At 35.3% G+C, this 24,085-nt stretch overlaps 1 protein-coding gene across 4 annotated transcripts in view; it reads right to left on the bottom strand.

The window, feature by feature from the left end:
* MSH3 (mutS homolog 3) overlaps positions 1 to 24,085 on the bottom strand; it is a 179,797-nt gene that overhangs the window by 67,169 nt on the left and 88,543 nt on the right. For all 4 annotated transcript variants that reach the window (XM_019929750.3, XM_019929751.3, XM_073802256.1 and 1 more), the window contains exons 14-17: positions 12,597 to 12,784; positions 11,698 to 11,866; positions 6,009 to 6,073; positions 3,355 to 3,471 (exon numbers count right to left, since the gene is read on the bottom strand). In XM_019929750.3, coding sequence (XP_019785309.1) covers positions 3,355 to 3,471; positions 6,009 to 6,073; positions 11,698 to 11,866; positions 12,597 to 12,784 — 539 coding nt within the window. The remainder of the gene's footprint in view (positions 1 to 3,354; positions 3,472 to 6,008; positions 6,074 to 11,697; positions 11,867 to 12,596; positions 12,785 to 24,085) is intronic.

Here is a 24,085-nt window from a genome sequence, read left to right as displayed (position 1 = left end):
TTTGATACGGACGACAATGTTCTTTTTCATGTCAATTGTATAAATACGGCATGTGAAAAAAAATTTTAAAACTATCATAAACCTTAAACATCACCATCATAACTTCATAATTCTTAAGAAGCCTTGTTTGACTTCTCGGTCTTTGTCTATTTGCTACACTTCGCCAAATTTCAAAGAGATCATTCATACTTAGAAAAATGACAAGCTGAAAAATGGGCAGTTCAGATAACAATCTGATAGACTGGGTTTATGTCATAACAACGTGCAACTTTATCACTAGGCCACCAAACAACTTCACCTAAACACTGTGATTTAATTTCTGGTCAAAAGATATTGCTGGGTCCATGGCAAGAAGATTAAGACACTTGTGTTCTAAAGCTGTTATGACAGTTTACCATCATATGTTTACTATCAAATGTTGCTCAATGATATCTGAAGTTAATAAAAAAGGAGGATATTTTATTTCTATTTGCAAATGAATTTCTAAAATAATCAAGTGACTGTGTGAGAGGTATTATAATTCAATTTTTAAAGAATCTGCAGTTGAGATTATTCAATATCCACAGCCCATCTTCTAGAACACAAAAGAAGAGACAGTTTTTTGAGAGAGGCTTCTATTCACAGACTTTGTTACAGCCTTGATTTCTTACGATATTTTGATAAAAAGTAATGTGACTAATGGACAACCGTTAGTATCTCAGTAAGAGACAAAAACACTTTGTATAGCTGGTATTCAATTCTCTGGTGTCACGTTCAATGAGGTTAATCATTTCTGAAATGACATTATATTCACACCATCTGGCACCTCAGTAAACAGTATGCCATAACAATCAATGCTATTCTCAAGTTGGGGCTCTAGTTGCAAATGCTGTAGCTAAATTTCAGCCAATACTCTTTTTTAAGATAAAAAATTTAACATATTTTTCTCATTTTGAAAGTAATATATGTATATTATAGAAACTTTTGATATCATGTATCTGCAAAGTACATTAAATTTCCAGTAACCTCATCATCCAGAATTAATCACTTAATATTTGAGACGATACACACGCCCCCACCCACCCCCACACACACACTTCTCCAAAGATATACACCTGGACAAACCTCTCCTCGAGCAACAAAATACAAAGGAACTATATGGGACCAAAACTAACTGCTCACATGCCCAGTTGGGGCAAATTCTGGACAAAAGATACAAAGAGACCAAAAAACTCAGCTGTCACTTTTGAAGAGCCCCAAGCAAAACCACGGGGTCAGGAGAAAAAGCAGGGCGCTGCACACGCCCCCAGCTCACAACATCACCTAAGGGGTGGGCAAGCCACCTAAGCCACCCCTCCGGCCTGACCCCTGGCCACACCCCTACCCTCACCCCGTATAAGGAACGAGCTTGGCCCCCCTGAGCGAGCAAGGGAACCTGTTGCTTGTTCTCATTCCCCCCTGCTGCAGCAGGGGCCCCAATAAAGCCTTGCCTGAACTTCTTGTCTGGCCTCTGATCAATTTCTATTGATTAAGGAGGCCAAAAACCCTGGTCGGTAACAAAATCTCTTTCTGATGCTATAATTCAAAACTTTGCTGGGCAACAAGAGACGGTACCAATTTATTACCTTTTAAAAACTCACATATTATCTTTTTTGTTCCTTTTTTTCCACTTGTCAGATTGGTTAATTTAAATGGAGTAAAGCTCCCTGAAGACTTCACTGAATACTGTTCAAGTTTTTAAAGAGAAAGATTTCTGTTTAGACTGATGCCCATGGATAGATTCACCATGGGTGGGCTCTACAGCCTGATGGTAAGGGGCACACACCCTACCACCAGATACCCTGGGTTGCATCTGGGCTCCAATCCTTACCCTTGTTGTGAGCAACTTATTTTTCATTTCTGCATCTCACTTTATCCATTTGTAAATTGGGGATGATAACAGTATTTCACTAATAGGGTTCTTGTGAGGAATAATGAGCCAACATATATAAAGTGCTTAGATGTGTGGTGGTCTGGAGCCAGCTCCCATTGACTCTTGAAACTCAGCTGTGCACATCTCTTCCCAATCCAGTCCAGCAGGAGATTGCAATCAGTCCAGGTGGGAGTAGTGACACAACAGAAATCAAACACACACTACTACTCTTCCAGAGAGTTGGCTGTTAACCATTTACCAGCACACGAGCAAATTAAATTAAATATGAGCACGTGACTATTAATAAATCCAGAATGAGACATTCTTTAAGACAAAGGCAGGACTCTTCAAAAAAAAAAAAAATCTTATAAAAATCCAAAAAGGTAGGGGCCTATTCTAGATTCAAATACACTAAAGAAACATAATAACCAAATGCAACATGTGAAAGTTTTTGTTAAATATGGGGGGAGGAGGACTCAGACATAGAGAACAGACTTGTTGCCAAGGTGGAGGGAGGTGGGGGAGGAAAGGACTAGGAGTGTGGGATTAGCAGATGTAAACTATTATATACAGCATGGATAAACAACAACGTTCTACTGTATAGCACATAGAACTATATTCAATATCCTGTGATAAATCATAATGGAAAAGAATATGAAAAAAGAAGGTCTATATGTGTATAACTGAGTCACTTTGCTGTAAAGCAGAGATTGGCACAGCATTGTAAATCAACTCTACTTCAATAAAAAAATTAAAAAATTAAATATGGGGGGAGGGGGAATTGAGGCAATTCAATATTTCTTAAATTAATATTAGTTTTTCTTAGATATGATGTAAGATTACAAAGCAAAATGTCCTTATTTTTAGAAGATGTATGCTTAAGTATTTAGGTGTGAAGTATTACACTGTCTAAAACTTACTTTAAAACGTTTCAGGAAAAAAAAGTGTATGAGAGAGATATAAAACAAATGTAGCAAAATGTTAACACTTGATAAACCTAGGTGAAGGGTATATAGATCTTCATTTCAATTTTCCCACAGATGTAAAATTTTTCAAATTACAAAGTTAGGGGGAAAATGTAAAGGATGTAAAAATATAAGAAAAAAATTAAATGGCAATGATAAAAACAAAATAACTAACCCATACTTGTCCAACTCTGAAAATGTTAAGCCTTTATATAAGAAAAGTAAACAAAGTCCAAGGTAGAATTTCAAAGTGACACTACTAAACATTCTTAGCAACAAAATGTTAGTACAGTAACAATAAAGTATATTTGGTTTCTTACTAAAGACTAAAATGAGCTTACATTTCAAAGGATTAAAAATAAAATCAGAGAACACATGTACTCAACTATTTTATGGCAGGTCACAAGCAGTAATCTCTACTTTTCTTTTTGATGGAAAGATTTTCCGGTCTATTTCTCATAGCAAAAAGTCAGATTATATTTTTCATTGTAAACTCACTCTAGAAAATCAAGCCATTCAGCACTGCAGTCAAGGACTAGCTGCTCCCGGAGCTGATTCAGATGTCTGTAATTTTCTACAATAAAAGGAGAGTGAAAGCGGCTCACAGCTTTTGTGCTGGAAGAGAAGAAAAAACATAAATAGGAAATCAAGGTTACTAAGAAATCAGTAATGCCATCACTTCAGAAAACTAAAGTAGTTATTGTTCTCTGATGAGCGTTGAAAGTAAATAGCTGTAAATACAGAACATTCTTCAATTATGATCCTGAACTTTACTGACTCCAAAGATCTTTGTTGTAAATAAAATACTTGAAGTTCACAGGACTTTGTTCAGGAAGCTTTTAAAATTCATTTCAAGTTATATCCATATGGCAAAGTCAAAGTTTAGAATTTCTGTTTCATAAGTAAAGAGCTTTTTTCTTTAAATTATACTAAATGAAAATGCTTGCTTTTTTAAAAAAAGATCAGACGCAAATATAACAAAGGAAGTCCTAACAAAGCGGGGAGTTGGACATATTGGTGAGGGTGGTATTATTTTTTTTTTTTTTTTTTTTTTTAACATCTTTATTGGGGTATAATTACTTTACAATGGTGTGTTAGTTTCTGCTTTATAACAAAGTGAATCAGTTATACATATACATATGTTCCCATATCTCTTCCCTCTTGCGGTATTATTTTTTATATTTTATACTTTTTTGTATGATTAAAGTATTTTAGTGAAAAAAAAAAGCATTACAAAGAATAGCAATGTATTAATTCAGGAAGCAGTCAAAGAAGAGTTCTTCATGATCTAACTATAGATTCACAGTGACCCTGGATGGGAAGAAATATCATGTACTCCTCTTCTGGGCTTGCATATCATCTCTGCTTCTTCCTCAAGAAGCTGCAGAACACAATGGGGGATGCTATGGGTCCCCAGTCAGAGAATCCAGACCAAGGCTTCAACTCTGCCACTTACTTGCTAACTATGTGACTTTGGGCCAATAAAACTGGCTTTCTCTAAACTAAAAACCTTCCTCATCTATCAAATAGGGATAATAATAATATCTACCTTATAGGTACAGTTGAGAGGATCAGATAGTGCTTAGCAGAGTACCTATGTCATTAGTACTCAATGTTAGGAGTTGTCCCATGGTGGTGGGGATTACTGCTATTGATGCTATTACTATGATGGGAACTTTAAGAAGAAAAGGTCAAGATTGAGTGATAAGCAGGTGATGACAGAGTGTATCCTGATCTTTGTTTGCACCCTCACTCCTGTAACATGCTGTCACAATTACCTTTAATTTGGCAAGTTATTGGATTATAAGTGAGCCTTTCACATTAGAAATCTGACTTGATATTCTAACCTATTCCTGTCAAGGTTCTGATAGCTAAACAACAGATAAAAAATAACAGTGAAACTTCCCCCATACCGTCTTATTTATTCATTCAATTTACATCATTGAAATGTTCAAAAGACGCTGGCACTGATTTATGCCTTGCTTATTGCTTTTAAAGTATGTCATCTAGATTTCTATGCAAACATATTTATCATAGTTCTCTTCTGACAAAACTCATTTAGTGAGACATTTTAGTGATTGTTCTAGATACACTAACATGATTTCTAGTAATTTCTCTTCACAAAGCATATTACCATTCATTAGCTGTAGCACAGGACAAAAACAGATAAAGAATGCCTGCAAAATGAGGAAACATTCCCTAAAATCAATAATACCCAAAATTCAATTATAGCTTCTGGTAACATAGGAAAAAAAAGGATGGTATCAGGGGTAAAGAAACCCATGACTGTGCCTTCAGGATCCTTTGATAGTGGCCATGGATAATAAATAGTTTTCTTTTTTAATTAAAATAATAATTAAAATTCATAATCATTCACACATCATGTCAAAATAATGTTAAAATTTCCTTCCATTCTTAACATAGAGTTCCTTCATACCATCACCAGCTACTAGTCCCTCTTCTACTATCTTAGGCAAATGTAGTATTTTCATCTCAAGTTCATGCAAACATATTAACAGTAGTAATAAATATTTCACAAACGATGCTACTCACAAGAGGAAATACACTTCGATAAAACCACTTCTTTAAAAGAGTCCCCTCTTGGGGATTAATGCCTAACCAAGGAGAAAAGGCAGGGTCTCAACGCGGTTCTCTAATTTTGTTTCTGATTATTTTCATCAATTCATGATATAACTTAAAAAAAAAAAAGAACATGTAAAGAGCTATTATAACTATGTGCCATGGAAAGCAAGCTCAGTGAGGCACAAAATGAAATGTCAGCTTCTTAAAAGAAATGTCAGGTATAGCATTCATCAAGAAGTTCAAGCAACCAAATTAATCTTATAACTGAAGGTTCTGCAACTTTCTTTTTCCATGTGTTTAAAGTGTTCTCTGAGGTATAAGAATAAAACAGTAGTTCACAAAACAAGAAAAGTGTACACAAATAAGATACCCTTTGGAAAAAATGTTTTAAAATCCAGGATAAAAAGAGTTTAAGATAATTATTTATCTAGTTAAAGTTCCATAAAGAAACTGAAGTGCCAAAATTGCTTTTAATGTCAAGGATGTGGTTATTAACATACCAGAAGCATGCAGGTAAACACATGTCATAATTCACGTTAATAAGAAAAAACATGTATTTTTAAACTTACCTTCCAACCTTAACCCAATCAGTTGGTATACAAGATACAGCAGAATTCTTTACCTCAATCATAAACTAAAATAAATACAAATAAAGGTTAGATATTTAAATGATTAACCATTATATTTTTAAATCTTTTAAATCTTCCTCAAAATTGTTCTATAATAGCTGAAAATAAATGTAATGATTGTAATTCAAAAAAAAAAAACTGTGCTATAATAGTCTAGCAAATATTAATCTAAACATTCAAAATAAATCCAGTATTGTTATTGGGAGAGTTCACATGTGTCCGCACAACCAAATATTATTAATTAGGGTTTCAATACTTGGGATAAAGTACAATTTGTATTCAGCAAAAAGTTTGTGATAAAGGATATAACTTGGCGCTTTAATGTTTGTAACACTGTTATGTTCATACTACGAATAGTGATTTTTCTTTAATGACCTTTTTCATTTATTACTACCCACTTATCTTAAGAATTCTATTACTCAGTAATAAGACTGAATTTCTAAGTGCATAAAATTTTAAAATATTTGATTATTAGATGTTATATCAGCTTGAGATATGGTCAGTCCCTAATTCTGAACAGAAGAGGATTCATCGTAATAGTTTTTATCCAAGAAACCTAAGTCCTCTAAAAGTATACTCAGACAAAGCACTTAACTTCCTCAGCAATTAAGGGAGGAATAGATTTCTTCACGAGTGTCTTCTTTAAGTTTTCATTTATATGAACCATATCTTTATAGATCCAACTGTACGCTACAAGCTTTTCTGAAATCATCCAGGAAGTAAATGAAATCACTACTTCAATCACACCTTCCATTTTTAGTACTAGTTATATATCATCTCTTCTTCCTGTTCACTTTCCTGTATTATTGCAATGAAACTTAATGTTTTATTTAAATAAATAAACAAATAAAAAATACACTTATTTTGTATGGGATGGGACCCAGAAGCTCTGTGGCGGCCACTAATTTTGAGATGGCTACAGGAACTTTGTCACATGTTTTACAACATTTCAGGTATTTATAATAGGCATATTATTAATAGTATCAGCCTGGGACTTCCCTGGTGGTCCAGTGGTGGAGAGTTTGCCTTCTAATGCAGGGGATGCAGGTTCGATCCCTGGTCAGGGAACTAAGATCCCAAATGCCGCGGGGCAACTAAGCCCGTGCGCAACAACTACTGAGCTCGTGTGCTTCAACTAGAGCCTGCACACTGCAAACTTCAGAGCTCATGCACTCTGGAGCCCGCATGCCACAACTAGAGAGAGAAAACCCACGCTCCAAAACTAGAGAGAAACCCACACACCACAACAAAGAGCCCGCATGCTGCAACTGCAACTAAGACCCAACACAGCCAAAAAAAAAAACAGTATCAGCCTGGCTTTTGAGTTTACTTTTCTATTAATAGAAACATTGTAGCTTTTACATTAATTATAATAGGAATTAATGGTTAATTTTAAGAATTTTCATCCTTAGCAAAGATTTTATAACTAATGATGTCCTCTTTTATAGAGGAAATTAATACAATTTCAAATCTGGTATATCCAGTTAAAGAGTTAAGACTGAAGAGTCTTTAAAAGTCCCTTTGGCTAAAAAAAAAAGTAACTAAGGAAAAAAATTCACAAAATAAATATCACTGATGAGAAATCACTTTAAGAGTAGGCTAAAAAATTCTGCTTAAATATTATTTTGAAATGTTCTATGAGAAAACATATTGGTCTTTTTAAAAATTAATTGTGGGAGGAGCTATGTCAAAGGCAAACAGCAAAATTGAGGACCACGTTAGATCACTAATATTTGGGAAGGACATGTGTAACACAGAGCTCCATAGGAATTACTGCCTAAAGATGGTGGAAATTTTGAAAAGAAGCTACAACTGCCTCAGTGAGGTCTCTGGGCAGCCAGCTAGGATAGTGTACTTAAGTTATTCACCATAACTCTGCAGCATGGCAGCTCTGGATTCAGATCCATGCCTTATACTCATTACCAACTGCCACTGGTCACAGCCCTTTGGAGCACCTTGGGAATAGTTTGGACCATAACTGTTCAATCTGTAAGTATCCAGGGTCCATTCTAAGGACCACAGCTCCTCAAGCAAGCCATTTATAGAGCCAATACAGGATGGAAAACAGAGTGAGAATCAGGAAAGCTACGTGGACCTCCTGCTTGTTAAACCCCTGGGGTCACTTCCTCAGGTGCTGGTCCTGTGTGTCATCTTTTCAGCCTGTGTTTCTCCTCAGAATTGTCTTCAACTAGCAAATTTTTTTCTGTTCTACACTAGCTATGGAATAGGAAATTTTCTATTTCATGAACATTCTAAGAATGAGAAGACAGGCCTTTTGTTTAGAGACTTTATTACTAAAGAAAAGGAAACTAACAAAAATTGGAAATTAACATATATTTCAGAAATCTTAGAGAGTTCTCATAGCAACTTCCCTCACTCTATAGTTCGTGACTGTGTTTCTCAGGTGCGGATGCTAGAAGTCTGTCCAGATTCATTGTAACAAACACTCATATTCTTCTGCTGGGATCCAGTTCTGTCCTGGTTAAATGTCAGATATTGTTACTCAATCTACAGCCCGTGGAATCACTGGACTGGCATCATTGTTAAGTTTGCTGAAATTCTTATCACACTCCAGAAACTCTCCGTTTTCTCCAAGGCCACACTTCACCCATTCCTATTCTCCCCACTTTCTTTCCCACTATGTCTTAGGAATTTGCAAATATTTTTTATTTAGATGTAAAATATAACAGAGATTGCTTTCCACGTCTTAAACCTGCTAAGCAGATATTTGGATATGCTGCAAATTAATAAAATTGTTTCTACAGATTTTCCACTAATATTTCTTTCCTTTTCCTTAAGAAAACTACTAATCAATACTGCCTCAAGTCTAAATATCATCCCATGCCTATTCCATATCTGATTCAAGGTTAAGAAACAATTCTCTCCACACATAAAACATGAAAGAGACTGCCACAGAAGCAATGAACTAACTATGTAAAGCTATGTAAATTTCTGCTTTCATTATTTTCTTTCCAGGATTTTCTTTCTTTCACTATTTTCTAAACCAATACTCTCCGAGTCAGACACAATAATTCACCATAGTCAATAAGGCTTAGTATTCTAACGCGTAAAAACTGGGAACAAAGGTGAAAAAAATGAATGGTGCCAAAAGTAACACTGACTTGACAGTCTATTTTTACTAATATTAACAAGATCCATGTACCACATAGGGCTGCTATAACAGGTTTTTAAAAATATATTACAAAGTTATATGTATGGAAATAAAATTTCAGACAGAACCGAAGGGTATAAAATAAGAAGCACATATATATAAAACAAGGGTTTTCCTTCTTTCCTCCTTCACTTCTCAGAGGTAATCATATTTGATGGAGTCTGTTCTTATTCCTTTGAGTATCTCTAAATTTGCTTATAACTTCAGTACAAATATTTAAACAGAATTTGATAACAATGCTGACTATCATTTGGTGTTCGAATGAACAGAATCACTAATTCCCAAAAAATGTTATAAAAGTGATTCTGTATTGATGTACTATTAAGATTCTACAGATTAAAAAAAAACAACAAGAATCCATCCTATTGTTAAAAACTAAGAAATTTCTTGCCTCAAACTTATCACCTTAACTTAGTAAAGGTTAAAAATAATAAGATAATTTACCTTCCTTGTTAATCCTTTGTAATCCAATTTCTTAATCTCCACTCTGCGCTTTTTCTTAAATGTCAATGCTATACTGATACAAAATAACTAATCTACTATCCCTTATGAATTCCTAATCAGTTTTCCCCATTTTTACTTTAAAACTGCCAAATGAATCCATGGCTGTCTTCCAAAGCCTTGAGCTTTATTTAAGTCTGAATAGTATGAGCTCTAAAATGTCTGGATTTTATCAAATAAAATCTATGATGTTGATAATCCCTTGTATTAATATTTGTGAGTTGAGTGAAATAACGACATGGTATAAAGATTGGAGGCAGACCTGGGCTGGAAATGAGCTTCTAACTTGGGTAACTTATCTCACTATACTATGCCAAGTCTCAGTTTTCTTTCCTGCAAAACTGGAATAATCCCTTTTTGTGTTGTTACAAGGATTAATAATATATGCAAAGCACTTAGCGCCATTCTGAACATTAACAAGTGCTTGACAAATGGTAACTATATTACTATTATTAGTATTATATGAATAATACGTGCATAGTGCCTTCCAATTAGAAAATACTTTCATGTATTTTAACTCAATTGGTCTTCACAGTAGTCTCACTACAGGGGTGACTCTTCCATGGTCATGTAGCATGTAAGTGGTAGAAATGGCATCTTTCCCCACTGTAATACCAGGTAACCGCTTTTCTACTAAACATCTTTTATTAATGTATCAAGCAATTTTGATCATCTCATTTTCAACAAATAGAACAGAACAGTGGCACTGAGATCACTTGTCAGTTTGCAAGGTCATAATTATATAGTGAAACCAAGAGATACAATTAAGTATTTGGTATTTGCCTGTTCAGGGGAATAATGAGAAGTAAGTATATGTAGGGTGAAGTCATTTTTCTGTTATATAGAGCTCTATGTGGAATGCATTATGAAATGTCTGCCTTCATATAATATCTTAATTTTGTCTAGAAGACAGGCTGACTTAATCACTGGTCTGTTACATTAATAAACATTTTAATAAAGATTATAATTTACTGTAGAATTTCTTATTTCAAGTAATCAAACAAATCAACACTTGGCTAAATAGATAAAGCAGTGCAAATATTTTAAAAACATTTGAAATTACACTTTTCCCCACTAGAAAAATATCTATTTTTAAAAATTCTGAATAAAATGTTCATCCTATAGAAATTATTCACAAATTCCCTTATTTGCTATTTTACTAATTTTTTAGATTCCCTCAGTTGGAATTTTTCAGATTCCCTCAGTTGGATTTTTTCAGATTCCCTCAGTTGGAATTTTTCAGATTCCCTCAGTTGGAATCTTTATATTTTATTAAACATAAGATGTAGAAGTAGCAAGACTCAGAATAGGACCGACAGATATAAGTACACTTTAAAAAGCGTACTTATTCCTGGTTCTCTTTCAGATACTAATATCAAACTTTAAACAGAAATACACATACCAAAAAACACATTCTAGACAGCACCATAATCTTATGGAAGATCCACTAAATGTAGGTTTTTGCTATAGTTTTTTTTTCAGTTTTTTAGCAGCTATACTGCTTCAAAAGGAACCCCTGCCATTTAATCACTTTGTGATCCAATTAGTGTAGGTTATTCACTGCATTAGGTGGTTTGTATCATTTCATCATCTGCAGGCCGGGAGAAAAAGACTAACTTCTCTCTCCCGGATTTAGAGCAAATGAAGTCTTGAAAGTTATTATTTACAATAGTCAAGGTTCTCTACAATTTCAATAGATAATATTAAAACACATGTAACATTAAGTTCCATGGTTTTACCAAGACTAAAGTAAATAAGCAAACCAAATACTGTTATTAAAAGAAAATTCTTATCAAAACAAGCTATTACAATATATTTCCAAGAAACAAAACAGAAAATCTGAAAAAAAAAGAAAACAATAATACTTTCATCTATCCTCAGATTTTTATTTACATTTTAAAATATCCTTTCCAATTGAGAAAAACTAATGTAAAAGAAAAGTATGTTTGATACTACCTCCTGTCCTGATACTGTCACATATTGTGCAGAAGGATTTTTTAGTATTTTTCGTATTTCTTGCAAATGTGTTTGGATCTTGTCAGTAACTTCCTGAATTTCGTCCTTCCTCTTTTTTATTAAAGGGAAGTGAGAAAGGTCTTTGAATAATTCGGTTTTATCCCCAATCCTAAAAAAAATGAGAAAATGCAAATACATATATTAAAGCATATTACTTATACCAATTAACAATTATTTTTCAAAACATAATGAAAGACCAAAGGGTAGGAAGTCAGGAGAACAAGATTTTAATTCCAGCTCTTCCACTAAATACTTATGGGTGAGTTTCTTAATTTCTTTGAAGACAGACAAAATTACCCTAACATTATTTTCATTTTGCAAGTTCATGATTGCCATGGTGAAACCAAGACATGAAATTCAACATTTCATGTTGTATATTCAGAAAATAAACACTAATGTAAATATTGCCAAATCTTTTTTCTTATACATAGAGTTCTTTGTGGGATAAATTGTAAAACGACTACTCCTTAGAGGATAACTTTCCTTCCACAGTTTCTGAATATAAAGCAGAGGATCTCTGGATATCTAGCAAATAAGCACAAGATGCCATCTGCCATCTATTTTTGGATTAATAAACTGCTAGTACTTGCTCGGCCTGGACTTTACCTTTTCATCACCTGATACCTGGAGAAGTACCACATTTGTTCTGTATGACGTAACTGCCTAAACACTAAGTGTTATTTCCAGCTGTAATATAGAGCCTTTAGTATCCGATCACATTTCTAGTTTTACATGCAACTTCTATCATTACTTCTATAGAAGCTTAAGTATCCACACATCAAATGGCAAATACATTACTTTCACTGCTAGAAAGGAAGAACTAAGGGTCTGCTACTTACTTGGCAGCTTGTTCATTGAGAATCTTTAAGTAATGCTCCACTGGACTGAGGAGTTCAGGAATTTCTGAAATAAATGTCTGGAGCAACTCTGACTGAACATGGGAATTAACAGCAGGTATTAGTGCTTGAAATTCTGACTTCAGGTGATACAGGGTTTTGACAATCAGGAAGAACTCTTGCGTAGAACACTGAAAATAGAAATATTTTTCCTAAATAGCATAACGTATGTGAAAATGAAATATAGTTAGTGGTCGTTTTAAAGGTAGAATCAGAATAAAAGAAAATTTTAATTTACCGTATAAATTAGTTAATTGAAATAAAGTTTTTGTTGATATGTCTTAAATGTTAATAGTTTAAGCACTTTATAAGATAATATTTTCAAGCTATAAAGAAAATAATTTGAGTCAAGGATAGGAAAGCCAATACTTGTTCAGTATTTTTTCATTTTAAAATATGTTGACCATATAACAAAAATACAGTAAACAATGTCGCAAATAAAAAGAATAATTCTGAGAAAATATCTGCAAAACATTTAAGAGATAAAGGTCAAAATTCTCTCAAGTATAATGAGGTTTTACAAATTGACATGGAAAAGGTGAATAATCCAAAGAATAGTGGCTAAACGAACTGACTATGAAGCTCATAGAAAAACGAACTGACTATGAAGCTCATATAAGAAAAAAATGTCCAATAAGCACATGATTAATGTCACATATAATTAGGATAAGCAAATTAAAATGACAAGATAGCATTTTTCACTCATCAGAATGTCAAAGATTTTAAAGTATGATAATAGCTAAGTCACATAGAGTGTGAAAAATGACACTTTTATATACTACTAGTAGAGGCGCAACTTTCTTGAAGAGCAATTTGGCATATATTTATAATAAAAAGTGTATATACCCTTTGACTAAACAATTCCACTTTAAAGGATTTAACTAAAATTATTTTTCACAAGTAGTGAAAATCTTTACAGTAGCACTGTTGGTAATAATATTAAAAAGATGAATAAGAAACAAGTATCCAGCAATTGAGATATTAGGAAAAACTCATTCAATGTGATACTATAAAACAGTTAAAAAACTTAGACATCTGTAAATACTGATGTGCAGGTTGATATGGAACTCTGTAGTTTCAACATATATTAAATATACATAGTATATGTTTACACTATATACCATATATGTATTTACACAGTAAAATACCATTTGTGATTCTTTGAACTATATATATTATTCTACAGAAATAAAAGTATAAATTGAAAATTTCTGGAAAGTACACATGTAACTTTCTCTAGTTACCTCTGGGTAGTGGATATGTAGGAGGGTGGTAAAGGGAGACTTTTTACTCTTTATTTTACACTCCTGTATACTGTTGTAATTTTGTAACATGAACGTGAATAATTTTTTCAGGGGCGTATAGTTGTTTTACAATGTTGTGTTACTTTCTACTGTACAGTGAAGTGGAGTTCCCTGTGCTATATATCATGCTCTTATTATCTATTTTATACATTTATTTTATACAGTTATCTATTTTATACATATTAGTGTATGTATGTCAAACACAATCTTCCAATTCACCCCACCACCGCCCCCCCCACTTTCCCCCCTTGGTGTCCATACATTTGTTCTCTATATCTGTGTCTCTATTTCTGCATTGCAAACTCTTTATCTGTATCATTTTTCTAGATTCCACATATATTCGTTAATATACAATATTTGTTTTTCTCTTTCTGACTTACTTCACTCTGTATGACAGTGTGCAGGTCCATCCACGTCTCTACAAATTACCCAATTTCATTCTTTTTATGGCTGAGTAATATTTCATTGTATATACATACCATATCTTCTCTATCCATTTGTCTATCGATGGGCATTTAGGTGCGTCCATGACCTGGCCATTATAAATAGTGCTGCAATGAACACTTGGGTGCATGTGTCTTTTTGAATTACAGTTTTCTCTGGGTATATGCCTAGTAGTAGGATTGCTGGGTAATATAGTAATTCTATTTTTAGTTTTTTAAGGAACCTCCACACTGTTCTCCATAGTGGCTGTATCAATTTACATTCCCACCAACAGTGCAAGAGGGTTCCCTTTTCTCCACATCCTCTCCAGCATTTACTGTTTGTAGATTTTGTGATGATGTCGATTCTAACTAGTGTGAGGCGTTACCTCATTGTAGCTTTGATTTGCATTTCTCTAATAATGAGTGATGGTGAGCAGCTTTTTATTGCCTCTTGGCCATCTGTATGTCTTATTTGGAGAAATGTCTATTTAGGTCTTCCACCCATTTTTGAATTCGGTTGTTTATTTTTTTCATGTTGAGCTGCATGAACTCTTTATATATTTTGGAGATTAATCCTTTGTCTGTTGATTTGTTTGCAAATATTTTCTCCCATTCTGAGCGCTGTCTTTTTATCTTGTTTATAGTTTCATTTGCAGTGCAAAAAATTTAAGTTTCATTATATCCCATTTGTTTATTTTTGTTTTTATTTCCATTACTCTGGGAGGTGGGTCAAAAAAGATCTTGCTGTGATTTATGTCAGAGTGTTCTTCCCACGTTTTCCTCTAAGAGTTTTATAGTGCCTGGTCTTACATTTAAGTTTTAATCCATTTTGAGTTTATTTTTGTGTATGGTGTTAGTGGAGTGTTCTAATTTCATTGTTTTACATGTAGCTGTCCAGCTTTCCCAGTGTCACTTATTGAAGAGACTGTCTTTTTCTCCATTGTATATCCTTGCCTCCTTTGTCAGAGATAAGTTGACCATAGGTGCGTGGGTTTATCTCTGGGATTTCTATGCAGTTCCATTGATCTATATTTCTGTTTTTGTGCCAGTACCATATTGTCTTGATTACTGTAGCTTTGTAGTATAGTCTGAAGTCAGGGAGTTTGATTCCTCCAGCTCCGGTTTTTTTCTCAAGATCACTTTGGCTATTCGGGGTCTTTTGTTTCCATACAAATTGTAAGATTTTTTGTTCTACTTCTGTGAAAAATACCATTGGTATTTTGATAGGGATTGCACTGAATCTGTGGATTGCTTTTAGTAGTACAGTCAAATTTTCACAATATTGATTCTTCCAATCCAAGAACATGCTATATCTCTCCATCTGTTTGTGTCATCTTTGATTTCTTTCATCAGTGTTACAGTTTTCTGAATACAGGCCTTTTACCTCCTTAGATAGGTTTATTCCTAGGTATTTTATTCTTTTTGTTGTAATGGTGAATGGGATTGTTTTCTTAAATTTTCTTTCAAATTTTTCATTGTTAATATATAGGAATGCAAGAGATTTCTGTGCATTAATTTTATATCCTGCAACTTTACCAAATTCATTGATTAGCTCTAGTAGTTTTCTGGTGGCATCTTCAGGATTTTCTATGTATAGTATCATGTCATCTGCAAACAGTGACAGTTTTACTTTCTCTTTTCTAATTTGTAGTCCTTTTATTTCTTTTTCTTCTCTGATTGCCATGGGTAGGACCTCCAAAACTATGTTGAGTAATAGTGGCAAGAGTGGACATCCTTGTATTGTTCCTGATCCTAGAGGAAATGCTTTCAGTTTTTCACCATTGAGAATGATGTTTGCTGTGGGTTTGTCATATATGACCTTTATTATGTTGAGGTAGGCTCCCTCTATGCCCACTTTCTGGAGAGTTTTTATCGTAAATGGGTGTTGAATTTTGTCAAAAGCTTTTTCTGCATCTAGTGAGATGATCATATGTTTTTTATTCTTCAATTTGTTAATATGGTGTATCACATTGATTAATTTGCACATATTGAAGAAGCCTTGCATTCCTGGGATAAATCCCACTTGATCATGGTGTAGATCCTTTTAAAGTGTTGTTGGATTTTGTCTGCTAGTATTTTATTGAGGATTTTTGCATCTATATTCATCAATGATATTGGTGTGTAATTTTCTTTTTTTGGTCGTACCTTTGTCTGATTTTGGTATCAGGATGATGGTGGCCTCATAGAAAGAGTTTGGGAGTGTTCCTTCCTCTGCAATTTTTTGCAAGAGTTTGAGAAGGATGGGTGTTAGCGCTTCTCTAAATGTTTGATAGAATTCACCTGTGAAGCCATCTGGTCCTGGACTTTTGTTTGCTGGAAGATTTTTAATCACAATTTCAATTTCATTACTTGTGATTGGTCTGTTTATATTTTCTATTTCTTCCTGGTTCACTCTTGGAAGATTATACTTTTCTAAGAATTTGTCCATTTCTTCCAGGTTGTCCATTTTATTGGCATAGAGCTTCTTGCAGTAGTCTCTTAGGATGCTTTGTATTTCTGCGGTGTCTGTTTTGACTTCTTTTTCATTTCTAATTTTACTGATTTAGTCTTCTCCCTCTTTTTCTTGATGAGTATGGCTAATGGTTTATCAATTTTGTTTATCTTCTCAAAGAACCAACTTTTCGTTTTATTGATCTTTGCTATTGTTTTCTTTGTCTCTATTTCATTTATTCCTGCTCTGATCTTTGTGATTTCTTTCCTTCTACTAACTTGAGGTGTTTTTGTTCTTCTTTCTCCAGTTCCTTTAGGTGTAAAGTTAGATTTTTTTTTTTTTTGGTGGTATGTGGCCCTCTCACCGCTGTGGCCTCTTCCGTCGCGGAGCACAGGCTCCAGACGCGCAGGCCCAGCCGCCATGGCTCACGGGCCCAGCCGCCCCGCGGCACGTGGGATCCTCCCGGACTGGGGCACGAACACGCGTCCCCTGCCTTGGCAGGCGGACTTTCCACCACTGCGCCACCAGGGAAGCCCTAGATTTTTTATTTGAAATTTTTCTTGTTTCTTGAGAGAGGATTGTATTGCTATAAACTTCCCCATTAGAACTGCTTTTGCTGCATCCCATAGGTTTTGGATCGTCGTGTTTCCATTGTCATTTGCCTCTAGGTATTTTTTGATTTCCTCTTAGATTTCTTCAGTGATATCTTGGTTATTTAGTAGCATATTGTTTAGCCTCCATGTGTTTGCATCTTGCACGGTTTTTTACCTGTAATCTCATTGTGTTGTGGTCAGAAAAGATGCTTGATATGATTTCAATTTTCTTAAATTCACTGAGGCTTGATTTGTGACCCATGATGTGATCTATCCTGGAGAATGTTCTGTGTGCACTTGAGAAGAAAGTGTAATCTGCTGCTTTCAGATGGAACGTCCTATAAATATCAATTAAATCTATTTGTTCTATTGTGTCATTTAAAGCTTATATTTCCTTATTAATTTTCTGCCTGGATGATCTGTCCATTGGTGTAAGTGAGGTGTTAAATTCCCCCACTATTACTGTGTTACTGTCAATTTCCTCTTTTGTAGCTGTTAGCATTTGCCTTATGTATTGAGGTGCTCCTTTGCTGGGTGCATATATATTTACAATTGTTATGTCTTCTTAGATTGATCCCTTGATCATTATGTAGTGTCCTTCCTTGTCTTGTAATACTGTTGATTTTAAAGTCTATTTTATCTGAGTACTGCTACTTCAGGTTTCCTTTGATTGTCATCTGCATGGAATATCTTTTTCCATCCCCTCACTTTCAGTCTGTATGTGTCCCTAGGTCTGAAGTGGGTCTCTTGTAGACAGCATATATATGGGTCTTGTTTTTGTATCCATTTAGCCCATCTGTGTCTTTTGGTTGGGGCATTTAATCCATTCACATTTAAGGTAATTATTGCCATGTATGTTCCTATTATCATTTTCTTAATTATTTTGGGTTTGTTTTTTAGGTCCTTTTCTTCTCTTGTGTTTCCCACTTAGAGACGTTCCTTTAGCATTTGTTGTAGAGCTGGTTTGGTGGTTGGTGCTGAATTCTCTTAGCTTTTGCTTGTCTGTAAAGCTTTTGATTTCTCCATCAAATCTGAATGAGCTCCTTGCTGGGTACAATAATCTTGGTTGTAGGTTCTTCACTTTCATCATTTTAAATATATTGTACCACTCCCTTCTGGCTTGCAGAGTTTCTGCTGAGAAATCAGCTGTTAACCTTATGGGAGTTCCCTTGTGTGTTATTTTTCCTTTGTTGCTTTTAATAATTTCTCTTTTTCTTTAATTTTTGTCAATTTGATAACTGTGTGTCTCGGTGTGTTTCTCCTTGGTTTTATCCTACCTGGGACTCTCTGTGCTTTCTGGACTTGGGTGGCTATTTCCTTTCCCACGTTAGGGAAGTTTTCGACTATAATCTCTTCAAACATTTTCTCGGGTCCTTTCTCTCTCTCTTCTCCTTCTGGGACCCCTATGATGCGAATGTTGGTGCATTTAATGTTGTCCCAGAGGTCTCTTAGGCTGTCTTCATTTCTTTTCTTTCTTTTTTCTTTATTCTGTTCTGCAGCAGTGAATTCCACCATTCTGTCTTCCAGGTCACCTACCCGTTCTGCTGCCTCAGTTATTCTGCTACTGATTCCTTCTAGTGTATTTTTCATTTCAGTTATTGTATTGTTCATCTCTGTTTGTTTGTTCTTTAATTCTTCTAGGTCTTTGTTAAACATTTCTTGCATCTTCTCGATCTTTGCCTCCATTCTTTTTCTGAGGTCCTGGATCATCTTCACTATCATTATTCTGAATTCTTTTTCAGGAAAGTTGCCTATCTCCACTGCATTTAGTTGTTTTTCTGGGGTTTTATCTTGTTCTTTCATCTGGTACACAGTCCTCTGCCTTTTCATTTTGTCTGTCTTTCTGTGATTGTAGTTTTTGTTCTGCGGGCTGCAGGACTGTAGCTCTTTTTGCTTCTGCTGTCTTCCTTCTGGTGCATGAGGCTATCTAAGAGGCCTGTGCAAGCTTCCTGATGGGAGCGACTAGTGGGTAGAGCTAAGTGTTGCTCTGGTGTGCAGAGCTCAGTAAAACTTTAATCCACCTGCCTGCCGATGGGTGGGCCTGTGTTCCCTCCCTGTTGATTGTTTGGCCTGAGGTGACCCAGCACTGGAGGCTACAGGCTCTTTGGTGGGGCTAATAGCAGACTCCAGGAGGGCTCACACCAATGAGTACTTCCCAGAACTTCTGCTACCAGTGTCCTTTCCCAGCAGTGAGCCACCCCCCGCCTCTGCAGGAGACCCTCCAACACTAGCAGGTAGGTCTGGTTCAGTCTCCTATGGGGTCACTGCTCCTTCCCCCTGGGTCCTGGTGCACACACTACTTTGTGTGTGCCCTCCAAGAATGGAGTCTCTGTTTCCCCCCAGTCCTGTTGAAGTCCTGCAATCAAATCCCACTGGCTTTCAAAGTCCAATTCTCTGGGGATTCCTCCTCCCATTGCCAGACCCCAGGTTGGGAAGCCTGACATGGGGCTCAGAACCTTCACTGCAGTGGGCGGACTTCTGTGGTATAATCATTCTCCAGTTTGTGAATCGTTCACCCAGCAGTAATGGGATTTGATTTTACTGTGATTGCACCCCTTCTACCGTCTCACTGCGGTTTCTCCTTTGTCTTTGGAATGTGGGGTATCTTTTTTGGTGAGTTCCAGTGCCTTTCTGTCGATGACTGTTCAGCAGTTAGTTGTAATTCTGGTGCTCTCACAAGAGGGAGTGAGCACACATCCTTCTACTCCATCTTCGAACGTGAATAATTTTTACTTTTGGAGCTTGGGATAAAGAGTATGTGCTAAACATGTGCATCTAATTTCACTCTGTCTTGAAGCTACAGACCAAGATTGTTTTAAAAGTCATGAAACCTCAAGATTAGGAGAAAAAACAACAGCAACAATCCCTTAGAAGCTACAAAGAAAATGGACTAACAGTAATTGACTTAGAAGCCTCAAGGTATTTGAATCTTAAGCAGCTATGAGGAAAAGTAGGACCCCACTTGAGTTATACCCAGAATCCTAAGACTCAGGAACTGGTGGCACAAAGTGGAAGTGGAAGCTGGGAGTAGGGGAGTTGGGAGGGGAGAAAACAACTGGTTGAAAGTGAATTAAGCATCAATTAAATTCCTCAATCCCCTATTCCTCTATATGCTACTAAACTACCACCATCTTCCTACCCTACAGAAGACTACAGTTGACCCTTGAACAATGTGGAGGTTAGGGGTGCCAACCCTTCACACAGTCAAAAATCTGAATATAACTTTACAGTCAGCCCTGCATATTTGTGTTTCTACATCCATGGATTCAACCAACCATGGATCATGTAGTACTGTAGTACATATTTACTGAAACAAATCTGCTATAAGAGGACACGCACAGTTCAAACCCACGCTGTTCAAGGGTCAACTGTAGTCTTCTTCTCTGGAGAAGGTAAAACATAGGGTGTGTGTACCAGCTTCAGGCACAGTGAAGGATGAGAGTACCACCAAAAGCAAGGTATTAAAGGAATGAGTACAAACCGAATGCTGAGATTCCCAGCTGTCCCCACTGAGCTCCCAGAACATTAGCAGTCAGAAAACTGAAAGAGTCCCTGGGAAATCTCACAAGCCCAAGAGGAAAATTCTAAAGATACCATATACCAGGAGTTCCCCCAATAAGTGAACCACTGAGTTCACACTACAGTTCACCTCATAATTTGCAAGCCACATTCAACTACACAGACCTTGCTATCGGCATTTTAGTTCCCCACTCTTTAAAAATGATCAGACAGATTAAAAATTCTAACATGAAATGCAAAAATTAAAACAATCAATTAATGGACCAACAAATACTAGAAAAAACAGAGCCTATACAGATAGAAGAAATCTTCTAAAAAAAATGTTAACAATATCCTCAGTTAAACAGAGAATACTGAAATAAGAGTACTGAAATAAATAGAGAATCATGAAGTAAGAATGGCATGTTATTTTTTTAAAAAACGAAACATTCAGAGAATAAGAAAACAACCAAAAATTTTTAGAACTTGAACTATCAGAGTAGAAATGAAAAATGCAACAAAACAGGCAGAAGATCAACGTGATAAAATTTCCAAGAAGGTAAAGCAAAAGTGTAAAGAGATGGAAATACAGAAGAAAGTTCGATAATCAGTCCAGAAGATTCAATCAACCCAAATAATAGAGCTGCAGAAAGAAAGAAATCATCAAAAAATAATTCAGAGATGTGTTACATATATACAGTGGACTACTACTCAGACATAAAAAAAGAATGAAATAATGCCATTTGCAGCAACATGGATGGACTTAGAGATTATCATACTAAGTGAAGGAAGTCAGAAAGAGAAAGACAAATACCATATGATTATCACTTATATGTGGAATCTAAAATATGACACAAATGAACCTATCTATGAAACAGAAACAGACTCATGGACATAGAGAATAGACTTGTGGTTGCCAAGAGGGAGGGGGTTGGGGGAGGGGTGGAGTGAGAGGTTGGGGTTAACACATGTAAGCTATTATATATGGAATGGATAAACAACAAGGTCCTACTGTATAGCACAGAGAACTATATTCAATATCCTGTGATAAACCATAATGGAAAAGAATACATTAAAAAAAGAATGTGTGTATATATATATATATATATACATATATATATACATACACACACATATCTGAATCACCTTGTTGTACAGCAGAAATTAACACATTGTAAATCAACTATACTTCAATAAAAAAATAATTTTGAATTTATAATTGTACTTCCAAACTTTAAATAATAATAATTCAGAAAAATTTCCCAGAACTTGATTGCCAGCTTGAAAGGGCCCAATACAATGAATTAAAACAGAACCAAATCATGGCAAATCATCATGAAATTTTAAAACACTGGAGACAGAGAGAATCTTCCGTTTCCAGAAGGAGAGAAAAAAAGAACAACAACAACAAAAAGTCACACAAAGAATCAGGAACCAGTATGACTTCAGACTGTTTAACAACAATAGTAGAAGCTATTGAAGAAGACAACGAAGTAACACAAAATTCTGAAGGAAAATAATTTATAGATTCGAATTTTTATACCCAACCAAACTACCAATCAAATGTGAGAGTAAAAGAAAAAAGACATTTCCAGACATCTATGTTTCAAAACTTACTTCCAGTGCCCTTTCTCAGGATGCTTCTAGAGAACGTACTCTACCAAAATGATGGAATAAACCAAGAGGAAGTTATGGAATACAGAAAACAGAAGATTCAGTTCAAGGGAAATAAAGGGAATCTAAGAAGACAGCTATTCAACAGGTATAGCAGGGCAACCAGTACAGGTTGGATCAGGTAGGAAGGCTCAAGAAAATGAAATTAACAGAATATTTGATGAAAATAAATATCTGGAGATGAGAGGACAATGTAAGTTTGAGTTAATGATAAGTACACAACATAAATAGTATATATATATATATATATATATATATATATATACACACACACACACACACATATATACACATATATGTATAAATGGATGAATGCTAAGAACATATTTAGAAAGATAATAATTAACTACAAGGAATGAAGTAAATTACGCAAAAAGAAAAAAAAGGAAGTTAGGTCCACCTGAACAAAAGCTGAGTTGAAAATGCATCATAAAGCACCTTTTCTCCAGAAAGGCCATGGCTTGCTGGGAAAGATACATACAGGAAGCTGCACTGTTTGTATAAATGTGCAGTCTAGAATTAATTTACAGCCTAGAATTGACCTAGAGTCATTTAATAGTACATTCTAATAAAAGAGCAAAAATTAACATTTTCAATAGAATTTCTAAATAATAATGTCTTGTAATTATTGTAATTTGATAAGCAAAAAAGGGGATTGATGGTTCACGTTCAGGTATGATATAAAGTTTAAGTCAGCAACAGAAGCAAGGTGAAAACCAGAAGTGCTTGCAATCAAGTCCTAAGTGCCCATGGCAGGTTGCTCCCAAACTTCTTAAGCAAAATGACTCAATGGAGCTGCAAGAAAGCTGAGGATAAGGGTAAAACAGTTGCTCCTGGAGTCGCTCATGTTCAACTCCATTTCTGGCAGCAACCTTCTCTGTGGAAGAGCTTGAGAACACATGCCCAAGTGCAGAGGCAGGTCATCACAGGACTGGAAGAACCCCAGCCTAAGCTCCATACTGAACACATGGCTTTGGGCTTCTACCAGTCTAGCTATGAAACTATTCTCGCCTACAAAATTCTGGAAACACTCTCCTTTCAACATTTACTAAGTGCTATAATCCTTTAAATGTATTCACCACCCTTAGCACTTATGTATCATTTTCTTACAAAATAGTTATTGAGCAGTTAATATGAATTCCTATGACTACCACTATTTTCTAAGATTTAAATTTGAAGTCCTACTATCAAAAGAAATGCTTATTTTATTTAAGAGTCGGCCCACTTGGTATCCTCTATTATTATCAACATAAAAATACCTATTTGTGCCTATTCCACGACACTTTCCACACAGCCAGATGGCCTAGGCCTACCACTTCCACAACATCCAAACCATGTTCCTTACCATTTTCTGAATTTCACATAATTGGCACAATCTGTACCCACGATATCACTCACCATTTGGTGCATACAGCAGAAGCTTATTTAGAGTAATCTAATGATAAAAAACCGACATGTGTTTGATGGTATGTTCCAAGAGCCAGCTAACTAATCTATAAAAATTTGC

The sequence above is a fragment of the Tursiops truncatus genome, chromosome 3 (genome assembly GCF_011762595.2).
Source record: "Tursiops truncatus isolate mTurTru1 chromosome 3, mTurTru1.mat.Y, whole genome shotgun sequence".
Taxonomy (NCBI): domain Eukaryota; kingdom Metazoa; phylum Chordata; class Mammalia; order Artiodactyla; family Delphinidae; genus Tursiops; species Tursiops truncatus.
The sequence above is the reverse complement of the archived record's forward strand: the minus strand, read 5'-3'. Positions and strand labels throughout refer to the sequence as shown.